The sequence below is a fragment of the Pectinophora gossypiella genome, chromosome 19, assembly GCF_024362695.1.
Source record: "Pectinophora gossypiella chromosome 19, ilPecGoss1.1, whole genome shotgun sequence".
In the NCBI taxonomy this organism is placed as follows: domain Eukaryota; kingdom Metazoa; phylum Arthropoda; class Insecta; order Lepidoptera; family Gelechiidae; genus Pectinophora; species Pectinophora gossypiella.
This window is the reverse complement of record NC_065422.1, coordinates 7372810-7396504: the sequence shown is the minus strand read 5'-3', so window position 1 is coordinate 7396504 and position 23695 is coordinate 7372810. Positions and strand designations below refer to the sequence as shown.

At 39.7% G+C, this 23695-nt stretch overlaps 1 protein-coding gene and 1 long non-coding RNA gene across 5 annotated transcripts in view; one reads left to right on the top strand and one right to left on the bottom strand.

Annotated features, from left to right (window-relative positions):
• The window catches only part of LOC126375414 (E3 ubiquitin-protein ligase UBR1), a 47012-nt gene that overhangs the window by 5812 nt on the left and 17505 nt on the right, over window positions 1-23695 (top strand). Inside the window, exons 1-17 of one of the 4 annotated variants that reach the window (XM_050022325.1) lie at window positions 7652-8486; window positions 9152-9300; window positions 10020-10187; window positions 10636-10790; window positions 11700-11845; window positions 12585-12681; window positions 14973-15115; window positions 16322-16435; window positions 16763-17007; window positions 17576-17754; window positions 18294-18491; window positions 19204-19390; window positions 19966-20151; window positions 20723-20871; window positions 21257-21422; window positions 21826-21940; window positions 23301-23512. In XM_050022325.1, coding sequence (XP_049878282.1) covers window positions 8437-8486; window positions 9152-9300; window positions 10020-10187; window positions 10636-10790; window positions 11700-11845; window positions 12585-12681; window positions 14973-15115; window positions 16322-16435; window positions 16763-17007; window positions 17576-17754; window positions 18294-18491; window positions 19204-19390; window positions 19966-20151; window positions 20723-20871; window positions 21257-21422; window positions 21826-21940; window positions 23301-23512 — 2659 coding nt within the window. In that variant the 5' untranslated portion in view covers window positions 7652-8436. Of the gene's footprint in view, window positions 1-7651; window positions 8487-9151; window positions 9301-10019; window positions 10188-10635; window positions 10791-11699; window positions 11846-12584; window positions 12682-14972; window positions 15116-16321; window positions 16436-16762; window positions 17008-17575; window positions 17755-18293; window positions 18492-19203; window positions 19391-19965; window positions 20152-20722; window positions 20872-21256; window positions 21423-21825; window positions 21941-23300; window positions 23513-23695 lie in introns of those variants that run through there. The other 3 variants (XM_050022322.1, XM_050022324.1, XM_050022323.1) reach the window with 3 other exon arrangements.
• LOC126375435 (uncharacterized) lies at window positions 12934-13810 on the bottom strand. The gene is made up of 2 exons (XR_007567589.1): window positions 13605-13810; window positions 12934-13367 (listed from the first exon to the last, which is right to left on the bottom strand). It is a non-coding gene; the product is annotated as an uncharacterized LOC126375435 (long non-coding RNA).

Sequence of the window (23695 nt, the reverse complement as noted above, 5' to 3'; positions counted from 1 at the left end):
GCTCTTAAATAAATCTAGGTACTTCACATAAAAAATATTATTATAATACTAATGTATTTTTAATGTGATTCAAGTGTAATAAAGAGTCTTTGTATTGTATTGTATTGTAAATATTCGAGCATTCCGAATTTTTGTACAACAAAACAAAAGTTTTATAATAAATTAATTAATTTAATAAAGTTAAAAACCTTAAAACACGATATATTTACTGTGTTTATTAACTTATAAATAATACCCACTGTAAAGTGATATTTATTATTTATTCATAATTAAAAATGAAAATGACTGAAAACCAGCTCTGGATGGCGCCATAGCATGGCTCCATCACAGCACAAGCTGAGCTATTTAATTTTGCCCGTATTCATAATTACCTAGTTCTTATAGAAAAATGTAAATTGTTACTGGCAATAAACTTATTTTATTCTTATTCTTAAATGCTGTTGTTGATAGCTGATAAGGAGGAACTTCTATGTACATCTATTAATGTACCCTTTTCAAAGGCAAATAATGAGTATTTCTATGTTCTGTTCTGCCCCTATAGCGAGATATATCGAGGGCCTTAACCACTACGACGTTTATCTACGTAGATAGGATTCGCTGCGTCTATTGGTCATAGCGCTCGATATAAAATGCGCCGCGGTTGCTGTGCCGAGGGGGCTGATAATACGAAACATAAACATGCGAAGAGTATAAAATATTTTTTGATGAGAAGTGTCAATAACAAAACCACACCGTATTATAAAAAAAACTATTACGATGTACGATAACAACTATCTGTCAAGTTAATCAGTTATTTGATTTGTCTTCATTAATTGTATTACGTAAGCAATTGCTATCAATGTAAAGTATTTATCAATGTATGTTATCTGTCTAAGGTTTTCTGGATGGTTTTGATCGATAAGGCCGCCTTTGCCCACTTTAGGGTTCTTTTCCTTGTAAACATGTGTGCAATAAAGTGCTCTTAAAAAGATAATTATTGTTGTTATCGATCGGAGAAGCGTGACGCGTGCGCCATACTTCCTTTAGGTGTCATATTACCTATTATGAACCATCAATGACCATATTGATGACATCATCACTGATTTCAGGGGCCTATGGCGACTCAATAATAACCCTGACACCAGGGTTGATGGGGTTGGTAATCCACCTCACAACCCACACGATAGAAGACGGATGTAACATTAAGTTTAATGGAAAACTATTCAACTTGAACTGACAAAACATAAATTCACGATTATATTTCAATTGGGGTAGTTAGAGGTTCATTGCCAGATAAACTAAGTACCTATATCTCACCGAGCTTACTGCTAGACGAATGTGATAGATGGTGAGCCGTATCGCCGTCTATAATAGTCGAGCTAACTGTGTTAGTGAAAATTACACTTAAGACAAAATAATAAGTCATTGGCAAATTCGACACCGGGGATCGAACCAAACTGTCCCCGTATCATTCGAGAAGCAAGCCGGACTTGTACTTGTTTTATGAAAAACCTTGTTTCAAACTGAATACGAAATCGTTCGCCCAATACTTCTTTCCACTTTTTTTTGTATTGGCGTTCGTTTCGCTGGGTTGATTTCACTTTTCTTCGATTTCAATTACAGATTTTTTTTTTTACCAATTCTGTATGTAAAAAAGTGTCTGCTTGTTATCTTCTGTTTTCTTGTATGTACGTCTCATGCAAACATACGAATGGTTGAGCGTCGCGTCGGGCTCACGATCCGGAGGGCCCGGGTTAGAATCCCGGTGGGGTCACATCACAAAAATAACTTTGTGCCTAGGACATCGCAGGCGTCAGCCGATTGTTCGAAAGTAAGATGATCCATACTTCGGAGGGCACGTAAGCGGTCCGTCCCAGCTACTATTTACTTAATTATGTAGTCGTTACATAACCTTACCGGACCTGTCCAATCTTCAGGTGGACCAAGCGGACCCTGTGAAAAAAACGGGATAATGCTAGGTGGATGATGATGATGATGTAGTCGTTGCATGAGCCATGGTCATTTCGCGGCTCAATAGTAATCCTTAGCTAGTTAGTTTAGTTTTATAATTCAGTTGTTCTATAGTGTACAAAAATATAAATAAAATAAAAAAAAGTTGTAGACTGAAATCTCACAAAAGAAAGTCTTAAAAACGGTCAACGACAACAATAATACTTAGACATCTCCAACGAAAAGTGCTTATTCATTATGATATTTTTATCAGACTACGCCAAAGCACACCCCAGACCCATCATACAAAGAACCTCGTTTTACACAGACACCACACATTGACGTTATTGTACACGCGCATCTGTGTGTGTGACGTCTGACACCATACGATTGGAGACTAAACTATGTTCGAGGGCGGGTGAGGTAAACCTATCTCAGACGCTGGTGGGGAGCGGAGAGTTGTCGTTCTATACGTAGTATTATTCCTTATTCTATGCCCAATATCTAAAGGACGGGTTATCAGTACAGTCGCCTGTTGGACCTGTTATAACATTTATTTACCCACAAGGATTCGAGAGAAGGGACACAGTCCTATTTAAGTTACATTTTATCTAAAGTCGTATGGAACGTCGGTTGTAACCCCGGTACCGGAATTGTACCAATGAGTTACCTATTAATTTATCTTAAGTGCAGTTCTCACTAACACAGTTGGCTCTATCATTATAGACGCCGATACGGCTCACCACCTGTCACGTTCGTCTAACAGAAAGCTCGGTGAGGTCTGGGTACTTGCTTCATCTTACTATGGATGCACCTCACCTCACCTGACTACCCCAATTAAAAGCCAAAGCTGTTTATGTTCTGTTATTGGCCCCGATTCCTGCAGACACCTCCTTATTTTACTTTAAGTTATACCTGTCATTTTCTTACCCGCCGAAAAGGAAAGGGACGGATGATTGACAGCTCTTAATTTTAGGAAGAATGAGTAAATGAATGAATATCCCGGGCGAAACAAAAAGGTATCTCGCTGGTATGCAAACCGTTTGACGTGTGATGTCAACATAATTCTGTCGGGTTATTGGCCAATGTAAAATTTTTAGACGGTTGTTTTAGATTTGTGCTTAAAATTGACGTGTTCCATAAATTTTATGCTTGTCGATTGCCCGTCCCTTTCCTTTTCGGCGGATAAGAAAATGACAGATATAACTCAAAAATAAAATTAGGTGGTGTTTACAGGAATTAGCACCATTATATTTCTTAAAAACAAAGAAAAGTTGTTACCTACAAAAACTTTTTTAAGAACAATCGTAATTGGTTCAGTGACTCGCTGGAGCCGAGCCAGACGAACCGAACTGGAGTAACTACCTGGTCTTGAGGCCATTGACGACATTGAACTCATTATATAAGGCCAGACTTGGTTGCTTCATTCTTCCAAGACGCCTCTTAACGAGATAGTTTTCAAGGCTAGAGTGAATAGAGATGCCTATTCACTCTAGCCTTGAAAACTATCTCGTAAGCTAGGTAAGCGTGTTGAGATTGTGGTCAAACGCCTCATGTCATTATCTCGTTTTCACGTTTCCAGCTTACCTAACCTGAAGATTTGACAGGCCCGGTGTTTTACAGAAGCGACTGCCTGACTGACCTTCTGAACCGCAAAGCGCAACGGTCTAATGCAAGTCTGTATTGTTTTTTTTTTACAACTGTAGTTGTAACTACAGTTGTGACACGCCATTTTCGTTTCTTTCACTCTCGTCAAATTCTTCATACGTGCTCGCCAGTGGTGTAGACGTTCATTCAATAAAAATCAAATACAAACAATACAGAGTGTTAGTGACATCGTAACGATTACTGAGGGGGATGATTCAGACCATGATTCTGAATTAATTTCGAAGTGGAATTTTTCGTCGTAAAATTCATGTTTTTTTATTATGTTCTTTTGTGATGGAAAAATCCACTTGATAGTAACTCAGAATCATGGTCTAAATCATCCCCCTCAGTATTCGTTACGGTGTCACTAACACCCATATGTACTTGTATGGCTACTTGTACTTATGTACTTAAGTAGAATTTGATGTCAAAATTCATGAAAAAAATGTGTTTATTTTAATTATTTTCAGTTCCATACTTTTGCGACGGAAAATTCCACTTGATATCAACTCAGAGTCATGGTCTGAACCATCCTTCAAAGTTTTCGTTACGATGTCACTAACAACCTGTATGTATTAGGATCTGAAGTCAAGTTGTCTTGTGATTACTTGTGGCAGTGGCGTGTGTATATGTCAGTATGTGTCAGTAAGCTAAATTGAAACTCCAGAAATTGCGTGCGAAGCGTGTTGTAAACAGGTCATCTTTATTTATCCGCGAACTATTCATATTTTGACTTGGATCTAGTTTCACGCATAACTTTACTTAACCACGTCGTAAAATTCGACTAAAACAACTACGATCAAATCTTACTACCAAAGACCTTACAACTCCTGTTAGTTAATTTATATTTTAGCCAATCATACGATATGACATTTATCAAGATAGAAACCGAATGGATGAATAAACATTATTTTGCACACACAAACACAAAACGGGTACAAGGAAGAACTAAAAGTGGGCAAATGTGGCCTTATCGCTAAAAGGTATCTTTTACGGTTAACCTTCGACAGAGGATAAAATATACACAGGTATACATACTGCAGTATAGTGTATAATAAAATACCGTATCACATGAAGCTCCCAGATTCTATATTGAAAAAAAGAACCTGATTCCGTGCCTATATATTAAGTGCTTATATAGTGCAGTCACTTTTTACATAGATTCTGTCTAATAATGTTTATTGCATATTGAACTCTATTAACGCCGTTATACCAGATTCCCAGACTGAAAATTCAGCTCGTGCCAAATGTTTAGACTGCCATATTTACTTGCGTTATATCTAAGCGTCCGTGGGTTTAATAAAATTTATCTATTCTATTTATATGTTGAACTCGTTTAACGCCGTTATAACGGATTCCGAGACTGAAAACACACTGCGTGCCAACTTTTTAGAGTACTTAGACATATTATTTGCGTTATGTCTATATGTATAATTTAAGAATACATTGGCCCCGATTCCTGCAGACACCTCCTAATTTTATTTTAAGTTATACACGTCATTTTTTTTATCAGGCGAAAATGAAAGGGACGGATGATTGTCAACAAGTTAATTTTAAAATGAACGAATAACCCATGCGAATAAAATAGGCATCTCGCTGGTATGCATTCCGTTTGACGTGCCGTGTACTTAATTCTGTCGGGTTATTGGCTGACGTAAAATTTTTAGACGATTGTTTTACATTTCTGCTTAAAATTGACGTGTATTCCATAAATTTTATGCCTGTCGATTACCCGTCCCTTTCTTTTTTAACGGATAATAAAATGACAGGTATAACTTAAAATTGGATGGCGTCTGCAGGAATTAGCACCATTGGAAGATAAATTAAGATGGCCCGTTTTAACGGCTAATATTGCACTTTGAAATTATAAGATAATAATGTAGATGATAGGGTCAAAGCTATAATACAAAACGCTAATATAGAAATAGAAGCTCATAAGATGTTCGAAAATCAAACACGAATTTTAAAGTATGAATTACGCAACAATGACTTCTTATGACGTTTGTCTACGTATATTGATGACGTCACCGTTTTGTATTCTCATACAAACGCCATGGAAATGAACGATTTGACGTTTCGAATAAAGTATCTCATTTGACTAGGTTGTCATTTGTTCTTTCATAATTGAGTAGGTACCTAGTTTCCTAGGTCAAAGATAAATTATGAAATTCTGTTTACTAAAGACAAGTCTAAAGGTGACAATAAACTTTTTTTTTTCTATTTAACTTGTTTAAGAATTTCAATAAAGAAAAATGTAATAATAAATGCGACGTTTTGTCACGTTTTTCTATGACGTCACAGGCTGCTTTTTCATACAAATTCCATAGTAATTTCGGGTTTTGACGTTTAGTAAAAAGTAACCGATAGTTGGAAACTACCCTATTCTTAAAATGCATGCCTGAAAACGTTATGTAAACTTCAAATTAATTTGTACGTTTTCTTTTACGCATTTCGTTTGTTATATAAGCAACGATAACCTACAAGTAATACTGATTTCATCAACTATTGTGCCATAACATTCTTTTTACATACGGATATGAATCGCAACTCTACATAAAGGTGTGTACTGACCGGTGTTACGAGGCATATTGTACCATTCGCAGCGAGCTTGATATCTTACGTCATGTGCTTAAAATCAGTGTTGATGCTCGCTACGAGCACCTTATTTCCCTGTACTGACAGCACGACCGCTCGCTGTGTAAAGGTGGCGGTTCGCGCCGCGACAGAGACAAGAGACCGAGACAGGAGACTGAGAACAGAGACCGCGACAAGTGTCTCGGTCTCTTCGGCATGTACTGTAGGTCGAGACTGCGACACGAGACGCTACTTGTCCGGAGCAGCGACCGTCTCGCTGTCTCCTGTCTCGCGTCTCGGTCTCCTGTCTGTCTCGCTCGCGAACTGTCGCGTATACATTGCCTCACCCCCTGGATCTTACTTTAGTCATAGAATAAGGAATAATACTACGTGAAGAACGGCAACTCTTCGCCCCCCACCAGCGTCTGAGCTAGGTTTACCTCCTCCCCCTTGAACACAGTTTAAGACTTGAATCGTATGGCGTCAGACGTCACGCACACAGATGCGTGTGTACGATAACGTCAATGTGTGGTGTCTGTGTGAAACAAGGTTCTTTGTATGAAGTGTCCGGAGTGTGCTTTAGTCTAAATGGGTGTAAGCCGCTAAGGAGTAAGGGGCAGCGCCTGAGTGTCTGTCTCGCTCACACTTACGCGGTAAGGCGGCACACGGTAAGAATAAGATTTTTGTATAATGTCCGCGGTGTGTTTTAGTGACAGGCTACCTTCGCCTTTATAGATTACATAAACTGCCTATATACGTCCCACTGCTGGGCAGATGCCTCCCCTCAATCGTCCGGAGGGGGTATGGAGCATACTCCACCACGCTGCTCAACTGCGGGTTGGTGGAGGTGTTTTTACGGCTAATAGCCGGGACCAACGGCTTAACGTGTTCTCCGAAGCACGGGCTTTATAGATTAGAGAGGATATTATATTTTTTTTTATAAAAATATATTTACATTTGACCACAATCTCACTTGATGGTACGTGAAGATGTGACCTAAGATCAATATGGTATAATATAGGTGGTATTCGGGTGATAGTCGTGTGTTGGGATTGTAGTAAGTGGAATTCCGTGATCTCTGCCTACCCCGATCGGAAATAAGCGTGATCTTATGTATATATCTATGTATTCGGGTGATACTGGTGGTGGTTTCTACTCCATTTTTAAGAATTTTCGATTTTTATGTAAACATTTTCATTTGCACTGAGTCTTTCATCTGTGGCATTATCAGTCCCTAATAAAACCCTCTGAAAATTGAATATATTTTTTTCAATAAGATACGACTAACTCAATGCATTTTTCATTGCCAGCGTTTGTTTAACACGGAAATGACCCACACTTGTCCAATACAAAGTTTATTTTCCAAAAGGGTCATGAAACTTAAATATGCACTTGATGTTTACTCGTGTATAGGTTTTTTTTATAAATAGACATTAGTCGAGATGAAGTGGCGCCGGTCCAACCGATCAGTGTTATGTTGGCCGGCGCACGGACGCGACGCACGCCAATTAAAAAAAAAACGAACTTCGCCTAACACCGTAGTTTATTAAAACTTCTGGAACAATCCATAAATATTTTTAAAATTAATCTCGTCTTTATAGTGCGGAGAATAGTGCAAAAACAGGATAATTCGTCAAAAAATATATTTCAAATAAAAAGAAATTGCCAGTGTCTCGTACATAAGAATAAAAAAACAAAGGAGGATCCAAGTTATCGACCTCGAAAATATTTCGAGTCATTAAAAATTAATTCGACGTTTCAATGTGCATTATTTGTTTATCATTCAATTGATGCCAAATTATTGAGGATGTGAAAAAATAGTCGGCGAGCCAGATTTGAATTGAGAACAAATTAATGGTGCAAGGCAATAGGAGCATAATTAATTACGATAATAGTTAAGATTAAAGCCATCTTGTGCTAGTAACATACATACTATTATCAAAAATCGAAATAATATTATTTAAAAATGATTATCTAAACTAGCCTTTAAGGTCTCACTGCTGGACGAAGGTTATAAAAATAATCGTCTTTTTCGGTTCGCCGCAGTCGGATAGTTAAGAAATACAATTATCTAATGAGTAACTACCCTCATTTAGTTAATTTATCAAAATAAATATTAAACCAAAGTACAAGTGTAATGAAGAGTAACATTGCGAAGTTATTGCCAAAAATCCAATTTAGTTCACAAAAAAGTGATGTGTAGATAAGTTCTTCTTTAGAAGAGAAAAATATGACGTTCACGAACTAAACCCTTTGCCTTCAAATGGGACAAAATCCTACATAATAATGAGTAAAAGTGAGAGCGACAGCAACGAGAAACGAACAATCGCCGCCAGGTTTATATAGTTTATTTTTTAATTTGCAACTTTTATTATAAACCCTAGCATGATGGTAGTGACATATCTCACGGTCTTTTCCGTACTAAGCTTAATACCGTTAGTGCGAGATAGACATATCTCTCGTCTCTTTCGCGCTAGGCCATGTATTATCAGTAGCTTTTTAGTAAACGTCAGAAATTAAATTAAACTATGGAATTTGTATGAAAAAGCACACTGTGATGTCATAGAAAAACGTGATAAAATGTCGGACTTATTATTGCGTTTTTCTTGGTTAAAATTGATAAATAAGTTGAATAGGAAAAAGAAAATAGGTTTTTTTTTATTAACTGTTTTTTTTTCCATGTTCATTAAAATTGTAAACGGATTTGCTTTTAACATTTGTTATTTTGTGTGTGTTACTGCAATGATAATTTGCACAGTTTGATGCTAATTCAACGTACCCATATAACGTTGCGTGGTTTGCGCACACAAACATCGTCTCGCCCTAAACGCATATACCGTCTCCGTACTGTCGCGGGTGAAAATGAGGTCCGATACTTAATGTGGTTTCATTCTTTGTTTTTTTTTTTTAATTTTACATGTAATAAATTTACATTTAGGTATTTGGCTATGGTACTAAATACATTCTTGTTATTGTTACTAAAAAAAATCATTTTTTTAAGGTTTCAGCTGCCAGCTCGAGCGGTGGCTGTCTTGGAGCTATGGCGGACGAAGTCGAAGGAGAGGGTTCTGTCTCCCGCACACTTCCAGGACCACTGGCGAATCGCCGTGCCCAGGATATATTCGCCGCAGCCGAACAGGACATGCCTCGGTCAGTCTAGTCTTTTGTGCACATTTTTTAAAGAAAAACAGTTCACAAAATAAATGTCTAAATATAAACGAGATTTAAAATAGTAACAACAACAGCAACAGCAGTAGTAGCAACGGCATCCGTGGTTCAGCGTTAGGCTCACGATACGCAGGTCCCGGGTTCGAATTCCGGTCGGGACATTTCACAAAAATCACTGTGAGCACTGGTTTGGTTGGGACATTGCAGGCTGATCATCCGATTGTTCGAAAATAAGATGATCCGTGCTTCGAACTGCACTTTAAGCCGCTGGTCCCGGTTACTACTTACTCGTGTAAGTACGTAGTCGTTTCATGAGCCTAATGACAAAATGGGCAGCTTACTGATTACCCTGAAACCAGGGTTGCTGAGATCGGTAATCCACCTCATAACCCACACGATAGAAGAAGATCAGCAAGTTCTGAAACATGGGGGGTTAAATAGGCCACTTCGAAGTAATTTATCTAGAAAGCTATTCATCATCTTCCTAACGTTATCCCGTCCTAACCTGAAGGTTTAACAGGTCCGAAATTTTACAGAAGCGACTGCCCGTCTGGCTTTCCATCCCGAACGGAAAATCAGAATGCTATCTAGAAAGCTATTGCGGATATAAAAATAAGTGCACAACAAATGTCAAATAGCAATATTGCTTTATTATGTGAATTCGCCTCCTAGGACTCTAAAAGCCGTTTATGCCGTTCCAGACTGGGCGTTCGACGAGGAGTTGGCGGGTAGGGTCCTGCTGCAGCCGTTGGAGCAGTTCATATGGGGCACGACAGAAGATAGCGAGCCTGTGGCGCCCCCACGGCGGTCCACGTTGTGCGGCCGCGTGTTCAAACAGGGTGAACCAGCTTACAGCTGCCGGGAGTGCGGTGAGTATTCTTTTTTCAAATATTTTTTTTTCTCATAAGAAAACAGAGTATCTCGTCGACTTATGGTGAAAACAATAAGCACCTTTTTGAAAAATCAACTTAACAAAACGTCGCAATAGACAAGCTAGCTTAAATCCAGGTAAAAAATTGTGGTCCCAATTTTTACTCTGCATGAAAGTAATTGGGTAGTTTCCAAGGTCAAAGATAAATTTTGAAATTCTGATTACTAAATAAAGACAGAGGTAAAGGTGTCAAAAATCTTTTTCTTTTGTCTATTTAACTTATTTAAGAATTTTAATAAAGCAAAATGTAATAATGAGTGCGACATTTTGTCACGTTTCCTATGACGTCACATGTTGCTTTTTCATATAAATTCTATAGTAATTTTGTAAGTACAGCCTTGTCTTTAGATTTGTATAAAATAACATTTTCCTTCTCACATTTCCAGGTATGGACAACACGTGTGTGCTCTGTGTGGAGTGCTTCAAGGTGTCTGCGCACAGGCACCACAAGTACAAAATGGGCCAATCGGGCGGGGGCGGCTGCTGTGACTGCGGCGACACGGAGGCCTGGAAGCGGGACCCCTTCTGTGAACTACATGCGGTAAGAACCTTGACTGTATGTTGTGACGTCATTGACTGACCTTAGCCGCTAGAGGCGCCTAATATTTTGCGTCGTACGAAAATTCTTGTCCGTAATGTCTATAACTTGACCACCATGCCATGTGCCGTGCCATCACCCATACTTTTGCCATGTACCTAGTTGTTACCTCTTTTGTCATTATTTCTTTTTATTTTGGTGCAATAAAGTACATTTGTATTTTTGACCACGTTTTTTTACCTTTGATGGGTTTTCTTTGGGCCCCAGACTAAATCCAATAAACAATGGCCTCTATTCCAGCAGACACCCCCTAATTTTATTTTAAGTTATACCCGTCATTTTCTTATCCGCCGAAAAGGAAAGGGACGGATGATTAACAACTGTTAATTTTAAAATGAATGAGTGGATGAATGAATAATCCGAACGAATCAAAGAGGTATCTTATTAGTATGCAAACCCTTTGACTTGTGCTGTCAACTTAATTCTGTCGGGTAATTGGCCAATGTAAAATTTTTAGACGGTTGTTTTAGATTTGTGCTTAAAATTGACGTCTTCCATAAATTTTATGCTTGTCGATTATCCGACCCTTACCTTTTCGGCGGATAAAAAAATGACAGATATAACTTTCAATAAAATTAGATGGTATTTACAGGAATTAGCACCATTAACTAATTAATCTTGGCCACTCCTGATATAAAACCAAATTATTTTAATGTACTTTGCCAGTTCAAAATCTAACTCTATTTCTCTCTTGCATTTATTGCAAGTAAAGGGCGGCAATATTTTCAAAACAGTTTTGATCGCCAGAAACAGCACTATTGGCTTTTTTAGAGTCCCTACAGAAGAATCATCCATGAATTATCCTAAATTCGAAGTACTCATTTGTCGATTTCTACTGTATATCATACACAGGCACCAAAGGACGAAGAGCAGGCTCAAGCGACCGTGAGTGACGACGTGGTGGAACGCATGAAGACAGTCGCGTCTGTCTGTCTGAACTACTGCTTCCGGCTGCTTACCCACGTCGACCATTCCCCCGGGTTACCCAACGATCTCAGGTAAACGAAAAAGGCAACGTTTACACTTCTGACTAGAAAAAAATGATACGGGTGTATTTGGCGTACGGTCACGAGTAATAATATGTATACACTTTGATACCATGTCACATTAACTTTTTTGACAAACTATACCGTAAGTCTCATTAAATATCAAATATGATAGATAGTGCGACAAGGTTCTAAAGTGGGTACATGATATTACTCATGACTGTACATACCGCGATCAGATCCAGGATGTTTTAAAGAAAGGTACGGTCACGAGCATTAATATGTATACACTTTGGTACCATGTCACATTAACTTTTTTGACAAATTGAACTGTAAGTCTCTCTAAATGTCAAATATGTTAGTGCGACAGAGTTCTAAAGTGGGTACATTATATTGCTCATGACTGTACTCTAAACCGGCGAGCATGCGTGAAGTCTTGGTGAGAGTGGAAGAAGCCTAAGTGGTGTGTCAGGATCGTAGTAAGTGGAATTCCATGGTTTCTGCCTACCCTGACAGGAAATAGGCGTGATCTTATGTACGCAGATCTTGACCAAAGTCACTCGATGGTGAGTGAAGATGTGACCTAAGGTACACACTTATCTAGTAAATGCCTATTCACTCTAGTTTTGAGGAAGAATTACTAGGCAAGGAGAAAGCAGTAGGGCGTGGTACTACTATGTAAAAGATAACTATTTTATTTTGGAATCCTGAAAAGATTGCTCTGTATAATTAATAATATATTAATTTCCAGGTTAAAGGATAGTGAGAGGGATCTCCTACAGATATTGGATCAACCAGACTGCTACTGCACAGTTCTGTATAATGATGAAACGCATACGTTTGAACAGGTACGTGTTTGTATAACTATTTAAAGTGAATCAGTAGTTCTCCTGTGTCTCATAGATCCCGGCTGCGATACACGATCGCTTTACTGCGTATAAGTGCGCGCATAATCGAAATCGTGCAATATACGTGCGTATATGTTCGTGTTCGTGCATATAAGTGCGTGTTCATTCGTATAGGGGAAGGCCGGGCATAGTGGATACCTTAAGGTATTTAAGGTTATAGCAGAAAAGGTTTACAATACAAAAACAAAATAATTATCACAAATTAGTCTTTATTTATTGCTCTTACAAATACCAACATCAGTAACCAAGAATATTTAAACAATAATCAACTGCAGTTAAAATAAAAAAAAGTACGATTGTATTCGCTTTGCCCGGTACCCCGGGTAAAGCGGATACAGCACTTGGGCAAAGTGAATACCCATAATCAGTCTCTGAAAATATAGAAATAACTTTAATAAACTGAAACAATAACTTTTATTATTGACCATAAAATTATAAAATTAAGATTGGCAATTGTCACAGGTATACCCTTAAGTGCCATCAAAAGCAGAACAATCTTCGTGATACCATTGTTGACAAATGTCACAACGAATCCAATTTTCAATTAGTTTACCGTCTTCTTTTATATATATTTTCCTAATCTTCGGTGAAAACGGTGAATAAATTTTTTTAAATTTATTCATCATCTGAAACAAGTAAAAGACCTTTTTAGATAATAAGTCATCAGTGGATATGGTATCCGCTTTGCCCTACTCACTTTGCCCCACTAGGTAAATTTTGAGGTTAACACATTTCATGCAAAAACTAATAATTCTGACTTTCTGTTAAATATACCATAAAAACCTATTTTGGTATGCTACTGAATTAAGACATTCCTAAGAATCAAAAACTAGAAATATAGGAGAATTAATCAATGTACTTACCGCGTAAAATCAATCTTTTATTTACGAAAACACAAATCTCCACTCCGCGGACGGGACACGACGCAGCCCCTCGCTTCGATGTTTGCCGCGTATTAAACCAAGATGGCCCGACGTAACAGTAGTGGTGTGTTGAATTAATATCTAATATTTTAGGAGTAGTGGGGAGTATTCGCTTTGCCCGGGGTATTCACTTTGCCCAGCCTTCCCCTACGTGCGTCAGGGCTGCCAGATGAAAAAAAGGCATGATCGTACGTCAACTACAAAAAAATCGTATTCCAAGGAAATTTTGAAATGAAAAGATAGTACAACTTAAAAGTTCAAAGTTTTTATGAAAAATGAGAATAATTCGTTAAGAATCAGAAAAATAATGCAATAAAACTGTTTATTAGACTTATACTAATTTTCTGAGGTTAATTTTCTTTTTTTTTTTATTCGGAAAACTGCGCTATTTGTCATCTATCGCCTGCATCACTTGCATGTCCTCGGGTTTTATTATTCTTGGAACCAGTATCATGAGTGGCAGTAACGTCGGTACTTTTTACTGTAATTACTGGAAACAGCATTGGTAGGTTCAAGACAGTCCAGTTCCGATAGAATGGCGCCATCTAAATCGTATCTTTTTTAATTTCTTCTGCACTTGTGATTAAAAAATGCCTGCAACGTTGAAAATAATCAAAGCTGCCGGAGTAACACATTTGTTTTATTACGAAATGTTGCCAGGTACTGAAAAATCGTACATTTTCCGTACGATCGTAGTCTTGCGATCGTACATGAGTAGAAATGCCAAAAAATCGTACGAGTACGATTTAAATCGTACATCTGGCAGCCCTGACGTGCGTGTTCGTGCGTATATGTTCGTGTTCGTGAATATAAGCGTGTTCATGCGTATATGTACGTGTCCGTGCGTATATGTTTGGTTTCGTGCGTAGACGTGCATATTCGTGTGTATACGCTAAGCTAGAATCACATTCATAGGAGACCGCTTCAAAAATGATTCGTCTTCAAGTCATTTCTAATCTCTCCGCGTAGGTTAATGCATTTCCACTCAATAGTAACCCTGACACCAGGGTTGATAAGGTTGTTACTCCACCTCATAACCCAGACGATAGAAGAAGTTTCCACTGGTTGGGTACTTAAATACATTGCCAACCATTTCTTATTACTCCTAAGTACAATTTGCGATAGTTTAAACACTGCACTGTCACGGGCGATAGACTGATCCCTTTTCACTATAAGTTTCATCATGTTTGTCTTAGGACCTATCAACAGTGGCTGCAAGTTGTCTTTGATTACTTGTGGCTGCCCATCCCATTTACGGGCGTTTAAGTGTTATATAAGTGTGTAAACATTGTTATTTATGTTATGCAGGTGATAACAACGCTCACCCGCGTGATGAAGTGCAATCACCGCGACAGCGTGGAGCTGGTGAGCCTTATCGACCGCGAGGGTCGAGCGCTCGTCAAATGCAACTCCTTCCAAGTCTGCGACAAACTCAAGACCGATATTGAGTCGTAAGTTGAATCTTATAAGAATACGTTTATATTCAAGCCATGGAAAGCGGTCAGGCGAGTATGTAAATTGGCACTCGTCCTACTGTTGCTGCTGTTCTTCACTTCTGTAAACTGTACCCAACTTATGTCTTTTGTGTAGTTATAATTACAGAAGAGCTCGAGTAAAAAAAATAATAATTACGGGTACGAGATGAGGATTTGGGGCTAGAGGCTTTTCATTCCACTATAGAGATCTAAAATTGTAGAAAAACGAAATTGGCAACACTGCATTGATATTAAGCTGAGCGTCTCGTTTAGCGGAATTGAAGCGGACGGAGCGTCAGCATTTCGTGCTTCAATTGATTCCTAAGGAACTTCATTCGATAATTCGCTTCAGCCAGTGAACGGAAATAAACATGGCAGCAATCTTATAGCTCAAAAATGACTCGACGAAAATCGTACTGGGGCAGGGCTTCAAAATCATACCATCAATATAATAAGCATTAATATGCCACTATGACTTTTATTGCTCCGGTCTAAATGTATAAATCAGCGCCAAATGTATAAAGCGGTATGTCAACTTATTTGCGTAAGTTGCTAAGCACAGACAAATAGCGACATAAAATCAATAACATTAACGTGTTTTTTGAATTTTAGTGTAGTAACAAAATAATTCAGTTTTCTTTTGAAATAAGCGTTATGGAAACAGAAAGTATAACTTAAGGAGATTCGCCCAATCCCGTCAATTTCGAATGGGATCTCGTCATATTATGAGTCGGCATGATTCTAGTGTACGATTATTTTGTTTTGTGTGAGTTTTGACGTCAATAATCAACTGCAGCGTGTATGAGGAGACTGCTTCCATGTTTATTTCCATTCTCCGGCTCCAGCCAATGAACTAGATGACTCGAGCAAAGATAACCCGAGGCATTTTATTGGTGGACTGCGGCACTCATGTACATTTTCTGAGTTTTTTTACTCTAGGTTAAGTAATTAATGTTGATGAATTGTGTTAGTAAATGTATATGTGTGTCGTGGTTTTTTTATTACAAAAAAAAGCTATATAAAGCATTACGAATAAAAAGTATCTCACTTAACTGGTTTGCCAAGTGCCCTATTCCTATTAGAAAATAAAATGCCGATGCTCCTTACGCTTCGTCCGCTCAGATTCGTTAGACGCACAGCTGGCGTCTTAACGATTTTGAGTTTGAGTATGTGATCACTCAGCTGCACGGCGATGTTCGAAAGGTTCACGTCGCGGCAGGGGCCGAGCCTCAAGGTGCTGGTCATGCACGCGCACCTCATCGCGCACCAGGTCTTCGCCATGAAGCTGCTTAACTGGTGAGTGTATTTATACTTTATTTTCTTCTACCACTTGTCATGGATCGTAGTTAATTCGGTTGGTTTCCTAGATTTGTGCCTGATTAATGGCAATAGCACCCCTATTTCATGAGACTTAAACGTAGCTGGCGAGGAGAGGGTGTATATACTATAAAACTTTGCCTACCCCTCGGCGATACAAAGCACCACTTCTTTACTGAACTATGTAAACTAAGAGTAATGATAAACAAGAGTAATGATAAGCAAGTATTATGTCGTAACCAACACCATAGACAGGCCTTGTAAACGTCCATTTTACCGAACGTAAAACCAAGCTCAAAATTACAGGCTCCAAAACTTCGTGAGTCAAGAGCCGAGCCTCCGCTTGGCCGTCAGCCAAGTGGCTCTCGGCGAGGACTCGTTCGGCGGCACCGGCGGCAGCAGCAGCGGCGGCGTGGCGGGAGGCGTCATGCAAAACGACTTCCGCATGTGGAAGGCGGCTCGCACCGCCTGGCACAGACTGCTCATTGCCACTACCCTCATGGATTATACCACCAAGAAAGCTATGGCTATACTTTTCACTAAGAATTATGGTGAGTATCATGGAAATGTTGTACAAGCTGTCGCAAAATTTTCACCAACTGGCTATTGAAGTGTCGCTAGAGAAGAGAGAGGTTTGGTCACACGAAGACTTATAAAGCCTCCGTCACAGTGGGTTTGTTTAATTGTAAATTTTTAACAGGTCATTCAAAACTTCGCCGTATTACGTAGGCTGCTTTGTCCGATGCATCTGGCACGGGTGGTTACATAAAGGGTGCCTCAACATTAATACAGAAGTCGTAAATGTTGTGTGACGATCTCAATGCTTATCTCCTGATAATTGGCCGGAGATTGAGCAAAGACAAGAGGAGCGGAAAAATCAAGAGGAGGCCTCAGCAGTGGGAATAAAACCCGTCTAATTTGGAGGTCAAGTTGTCTTTGAGTGCCCGCCTGACCTTCCCATGAAGGGAAAACCAGCCCAATACAGGTTAGGTCACATAGCTCCGAAACACATTTCTCGGGAATGTTGGTTTCTTCACGACGTTTTCCTTCATCGATAAACGTGATAATCATTAAGGTTCTGTGTATGGACGAAAATAATAAATAAGTATTCCTTTCCAGGGTCGATCCTAAAGGACTTCATTCGCGACGACCACGACCACTCGTTCTCGATATCGTCGCTGTCGGTACAGCTGTACACGACGCCGACACTTGCGCACCATCTCATTGCGAAGCACGACGCCCTCTTCATCGTCATAAATACATTCGTCAGCGAATGTAACCGACGGTGCAATAATAAGGTAGGTGCCGCGATTGAATCACGTAAACTGTCAAGTATTCTCACCTTGCCTAAAGACATCTGCTGACTGGCAGTAAAGAAATTACGTAGGATACGTCCACAACTCTGAAGTCTAAAGAAGGTTCGATTTTGTTTGGTTCGGTTTGAAAAAAAAGTACTTTGTGCGACTGTCAGGACATTGCAGGATGAGATCACCTGATTGTCCGAAATATAAGATTCAGTACTTAAGAGGACACGTCAAGCAGTCGGTCCCGGCTAATATTTACATAAGTAAATATGTAATCGTTACTTGAGCCATGTCAGCCGTTAATGAACTCTGTCATCGCTCAGCTCACACAAGTGAAGTCACTGTATCCAGCAAGTTTATGTAAAAATGCTGTCTAATAAAGGTGATAGTGGAACATTTCTTCAAACCAACATGACTGGCTCCCAGGTCATCAATAAATTGAATTTAAGGTTGTAAGGCCCAATATCTATTCAGGTTTAACTATTCTGTCTGGAAAACCGGGTCTTAAAGAGGTTATAAATCTTATCTTGCAGGGTCGATTAGAATTCGACCGCAACCACGTGTCGATGGCGTTCAAGCGCGCCCAGTTCATATTGTACGACGTGAAGTACCTGCTGGGCTCGGTGCCGACCAGCTTCGATGACGATCTCCGCAAGGGCTTCCTGCATGGACAGTCCTTGCTGCTCAACCTGCTAGTCATGATGCAGGGCATGGACTCCGTCGTCAGGCAGGTGGGTTCAAAGACAGTACTAGTTTCAAACTAGTTAAATCAGTTACTTTTTACTAACCGTCAAAACGAAAATTTTATGGAATTTCTATGAAAAAGCACACTGTTTTTTATTTCTACAGAGCTTCGTTCCTCTGACTACTCCAATTGGGATATAGTTGTGAGCTTATGTTATGTGTTCACTCAATAAATCTGCACCGAAAGTTGCTATGACAACCGATGACTGTCCGCTCCAACTTCGCTCAAGAATTAGTGCATATCAATAACAGTTCTGAGTGAACAGTGAACGCTCTTATACATCGCCATATATGTTTATATTCCCCATTACTTAATTCCCTTTTCAGACTTCATCTCTATAATATTATCCCGTTTTTCACAGGGTCCGCTTATTTAACCTGAAGATTTGACAGGATCGGTTTTTACAGAAGCGACTGCCTTTCTGACCTTCCATCCAACCCGCGAAGGGAAAACCAGCCCACATACCTCCGAAAATGCATTTTTCGGGAATGTAGGTTTCCTCACGATATTTTCCTTCACCGCCGAGCACGTGATAATCATTTATGATCCAAACATGAATTCGAAAACAAATTCGACAATTATTGGTAGGCTCGTTGTAACTGTGCAGGTTCTCAGAGAGGCAAGCGTTCTACCAAATGGGCTACCATGCCACCTTCCCTTTTCTTTATCTTTTATAAAACAATGGTTCTCTCTTGTAGGTGGGGCAACACATGGAATACGAGCCGGAATGGGAATCGGCCTTCAATCTCCATGTGAAACTGGCTCATAGCATCACGTTGTCCCTGGAGTGGTGCTCGGCGGAGCGCGGGCTCATCGCGTCTGCGTACCGCATGGCATTGCGCAGGCACGGCGAGACGTATACCGCGCCGCCGCTCGTTGTAAGAGGTCGGTTGCTCACTCAGAATTATCTATGCGATTTTAAAATGTTTCATGGATAAGAAATGATCAGATACTATCTAGCAACTATTTGTTATCACAATTTTCCAACAGCTAAAAGACTTCTTTCCAGGAAAAGCATAGCCAAAGAGTATAAGGTAAACTTATAATCAAAGATTATCATTCCGGACCTGTCATAAAAGACAACTGATGGTTCACATCCTGTCTAAGGCCTTCTTATTTATTTAGCAAGTTGTCTTCTATCGACTTGTGGCTATGCCTATTCCATACGGCTTCTTCAGATACGGCTTTACTTTTTAAAAGCCTAGAATTGAGGGTATTTTCCAACCAGTCAAATCAGTTACTTTTTACTAAACGTTTCAACACACCTGTGACGTCATAGAAAAACGTGACAAAATGTCGCAGTTATTACTAGATTTTTCTTTATTAAAATTCATAAATAAATAGAAAAAAACTAAATCTTTGACGTCACCTTTAGGTCTGTGTTTATTTAGTGATCGGAATCCCATAATTTGTCTTTGACCTAGGAAACTGCCCAATTGACGATCCCTTTCTCCCCACAGAGCTAGGCAACCAGAGCGCATCGGTGATACCGTACGACGTATCTTCGGAGCCGGTGTCGATTCACCGGCCGCTGTCGCGGTTCATAGCCGGGCTGCACCTGCAGCTGCAACGACACGGGCTCAACTACCACAGCCGCGAGTTCGAACGCCCCGAGAGGCCCAAACCTACACCCGAAGAGCTCATAGGTGAGTACACCTGTTAGAGGAAAAAGTGTCAGTTACCCTGGGCAGCTATCGTCTGCCCAGGGTACCTTGTCTGAGGCTTTAGACCAGACCCGTGGTATTTTTGTGTTTAATTATTGCGTCGGGTAAAACTTAAAAAATAATTGTACCGTTGGGGTAGGCAGATACCACTTAATGCAGTGGAATTGCTTCGATCCTGACACACCACTTTCCCTTCTTCCACTCTCATCAAAGACAAGGGAAAAGGTATTGTGTTTCGACAGAATTCTCGTAATATATAAATGCAGGCCACTGACATCCTATAAACAAATAGACTCACATTCGATAATGAGTTCTAAAAAAGCGTCCGACCTGTGTTGTAAATACGTATACATTAAGTTATGTAGATAGTATAAGTTCCCTCAAATTAAGATGTTATGGCTGTTCAAATAAAGTGCAAATATCGGTAGTACATTGTCGATGCACGCCGTCTGTTGTGACAAGATGCGCTATGGACACTTTTTTCAGAGAATTATTGTCTATTTGTTATACGAGGTCTATGATGCAGGCTAATTATTGTCTTTTTTCCTTACAGAGCCAGTACTGCAGACTATGGCGATGATCGCGCAAGTGCACGCGGGCATGTGGCGGCGCAACGGGTTCGCGCTGCTGAACCAACTCTACTTCTACCACAACGTCAAGTGCCGCGCTGAGATGTTGGACCGTGACATCGTTATGTTGCAGGTTTGTTTTCATTACTAGCTAAAAGGTAACATACTTAAAGACGTTAGTAGAGTTAAATCTACGCTTTCTCTCTCTTGCGTCAATAATAAAGAATAGTACTATATGGGACGGACACTACCTCGCACCAATTCTTGTGTGAGATTACTTGAAAAGCAATAAAGAGGGGGGATAAGTAAGGTAACGGTTAGGTTAATTTACCTCACTACCAGCTGGGACTCACTTTAAACGGCCGTAAAGCGTTAAGGAATAGGAGATTGCGCACGGACTTTCTGTCTCACTCGCACTTACGTGTTACGCGGCACGCCTTTTGTATGGAGTGTCTGGATTGCGCATGTACTGAGAAGAAGATATTTCCAAGTTGAAGAACTCAGTCTTATCTCTACAGATCGGAGCATCATTGATAGAGTCAAACGAGTTCATAATCCACGTGTTGAATAAATTCAATCTTCTTGACTGGGCCAGCGCGGACTTCGAACAGAAGCACATTGAGGACGACACGCTGCGCCACACCATCAGCATGGTGGAGGAGTTCCTAGGATTACTCGTTACAAGTAAGATGATTATTAGGAATACATTTTTAACGTGTCTAACCGTAGATTTTAATGTTCCTTGTAGATACATGTTTACTTATAATGCAACAAGAGTCATGGCACGTGAAACGTAAAACACAATTGTCAGTTAAAAAAAATACAATATATGGAGGAAGATGGTCTACACCAGAAGCGCATATTTTCAATTTGATAATTATCTCTCGACATTTGTGGTGTAATGGAAACTTGTCCACAAAATAAAAAAAGCCAGGGTTCGATTTCCGGTCGGATCAATCTAGGAAACGATCATTACTGACTACTGTGAGTGACTCCACTAACCCTTACAGGAGCTGCTTGGTGGAATGGTTTGATGAGGGGAGGGATCAGTAACATCCGTAAAACTAAAACTGTTATGTTTGTCCAGTTGTGGGATCGCGGTACGTCCCAGGCGTGGGCGAGGTGACAAACGAAGATCGTACCAAGAAGGAGATCATACAGATGCTCTGCGTCAAACCGATGCCGCATTCTGAACTGAACAGGTGAGTCATTTAATTATTCATTGATATCATCGACTATGTAAGTAACTTTACATACCGATTATAGGTGTTTATGGGTAGTACAAGTTCATCTTTGGGTGATCTGTCTACGTGCCAATTTTCATCCAAAGTTTCGGCACAGTGGTTTTGTCGTGAAAAGGTATAAGGCAAATAGACAATTAGTTACTTTTGTAGTTTGAATGAACTCTACAAAAAATTCAACTCTTCAATTTGTCTTGTGTCAAGAGATTCGAATCGGCAATGTTAGTGTAGATCACGGAGCAATAAGAAAGAGGAGTTTGTGTATGAATGTAGCTTGTTGCGAATAATCCGGTCAATAGGGCGCGGTTTACGTCATTTCTTATTGCGCCGTGTGCTTCCCATTTTGTCCCGCGCTTGCCAGCATATAATTTTCCTATATTTTTCATATAAGTTTGATGAACTGAATGATGACTCTTACTCAATGCTCCGTGATGTAGATATTGACATATTGTCTTCATACTGTATCCCTAGCGGGATACGAAGAATGGAGTCGAGACACGCGAACTCTGGGTAAAGAATATACCTCTTTAAAGTACCTATTCGTTGCGAAATACTGATTCTATTTCATGTTTTGTGTTCTATTCCCCAAGTCAAACAAGTATTTAGTATCCTCAGTTACAAAAGGTGTAGATATACAGCATCAGTGTTTGTAGTTCCTGAGGTAATTAATCTAATTTTAAGTAACAGTAAAGTAGTGGTTATGGCATCTTCTAGATGTGTTCTTTTCAGGCTGTTGTTGTAGTATAGTAGAATATGTCACTACGTATACTGTAGAATAAAAGTGTAGTAGACCAAACTGACTCATTCCCCCGCTGTTGAGGTATGCAGGGGGAATGAGAGAAAATTAAGACAATTAGGGAAGGAGGGATCCTTCCCCCGCATACTTCAAACGGTAACAAGGGGGCTTAAAAGGTCACATCGAAGCAATTCATTTAAAAAAAAACATCAATGCTATTTGACATTTGTTTGCATTGCACACTTACTTTTATATGCAAGTATACTTTTATATACAATAATGTTTCTTGTTTCTTGTTGTTTCTTGTTTCTTGTATGCGCAAATGTCAAATTGCAATATTGCTTTTTAATAATTGCTTCGATGTGGTCTGTTTAACTCCCAAGGACTTACGCGCAGACTATAGTTAAGTGTAATCTAGCCACTACTATCTGTTAATTTTCTCAGCGTGGACCTAGATTAACGAGTTGCCTTCTGATATATCTTTTGTCCCTGCCTTAGTGTAATGACAAGACTTTAACAACTAAAGCGAACATACCGGGTTTGATTCCCACAACTTTCTTTAATACATTTGAAATTTATGTCCAGGTCGTTACCAGAAGACCAATCCCACGAGACAGGTTTGGAAGCAGTAATCCACGAGGTGGCAGACTTCACCAAGCCGACAGGCAGCGGCAACCGCGGCGTCTATAAACTGAAGCCGCATCTATATGATGAATACGACACCTTCTTCTACCACTACACGCGGGAGGAACTCTCGAGGAGTGAGGAGGAACAGAGGAATCGGAGGAAGGCTGCTGGTTTGTATAATCTTCAATTATTTTCTGGCTTTTGGTGCCCATCACGCTGGTTCATCTAGAGTTTAAAAGCGTGTGTTTTGATAACTTGTTGTTCAGCCCATCTCGTGCCTTGTGTTTGTCTATTGTAATGGCTAGACGCGTTGACGACCAAAGCTTCCCGAGTTCGATTCAATTCGATTTAGT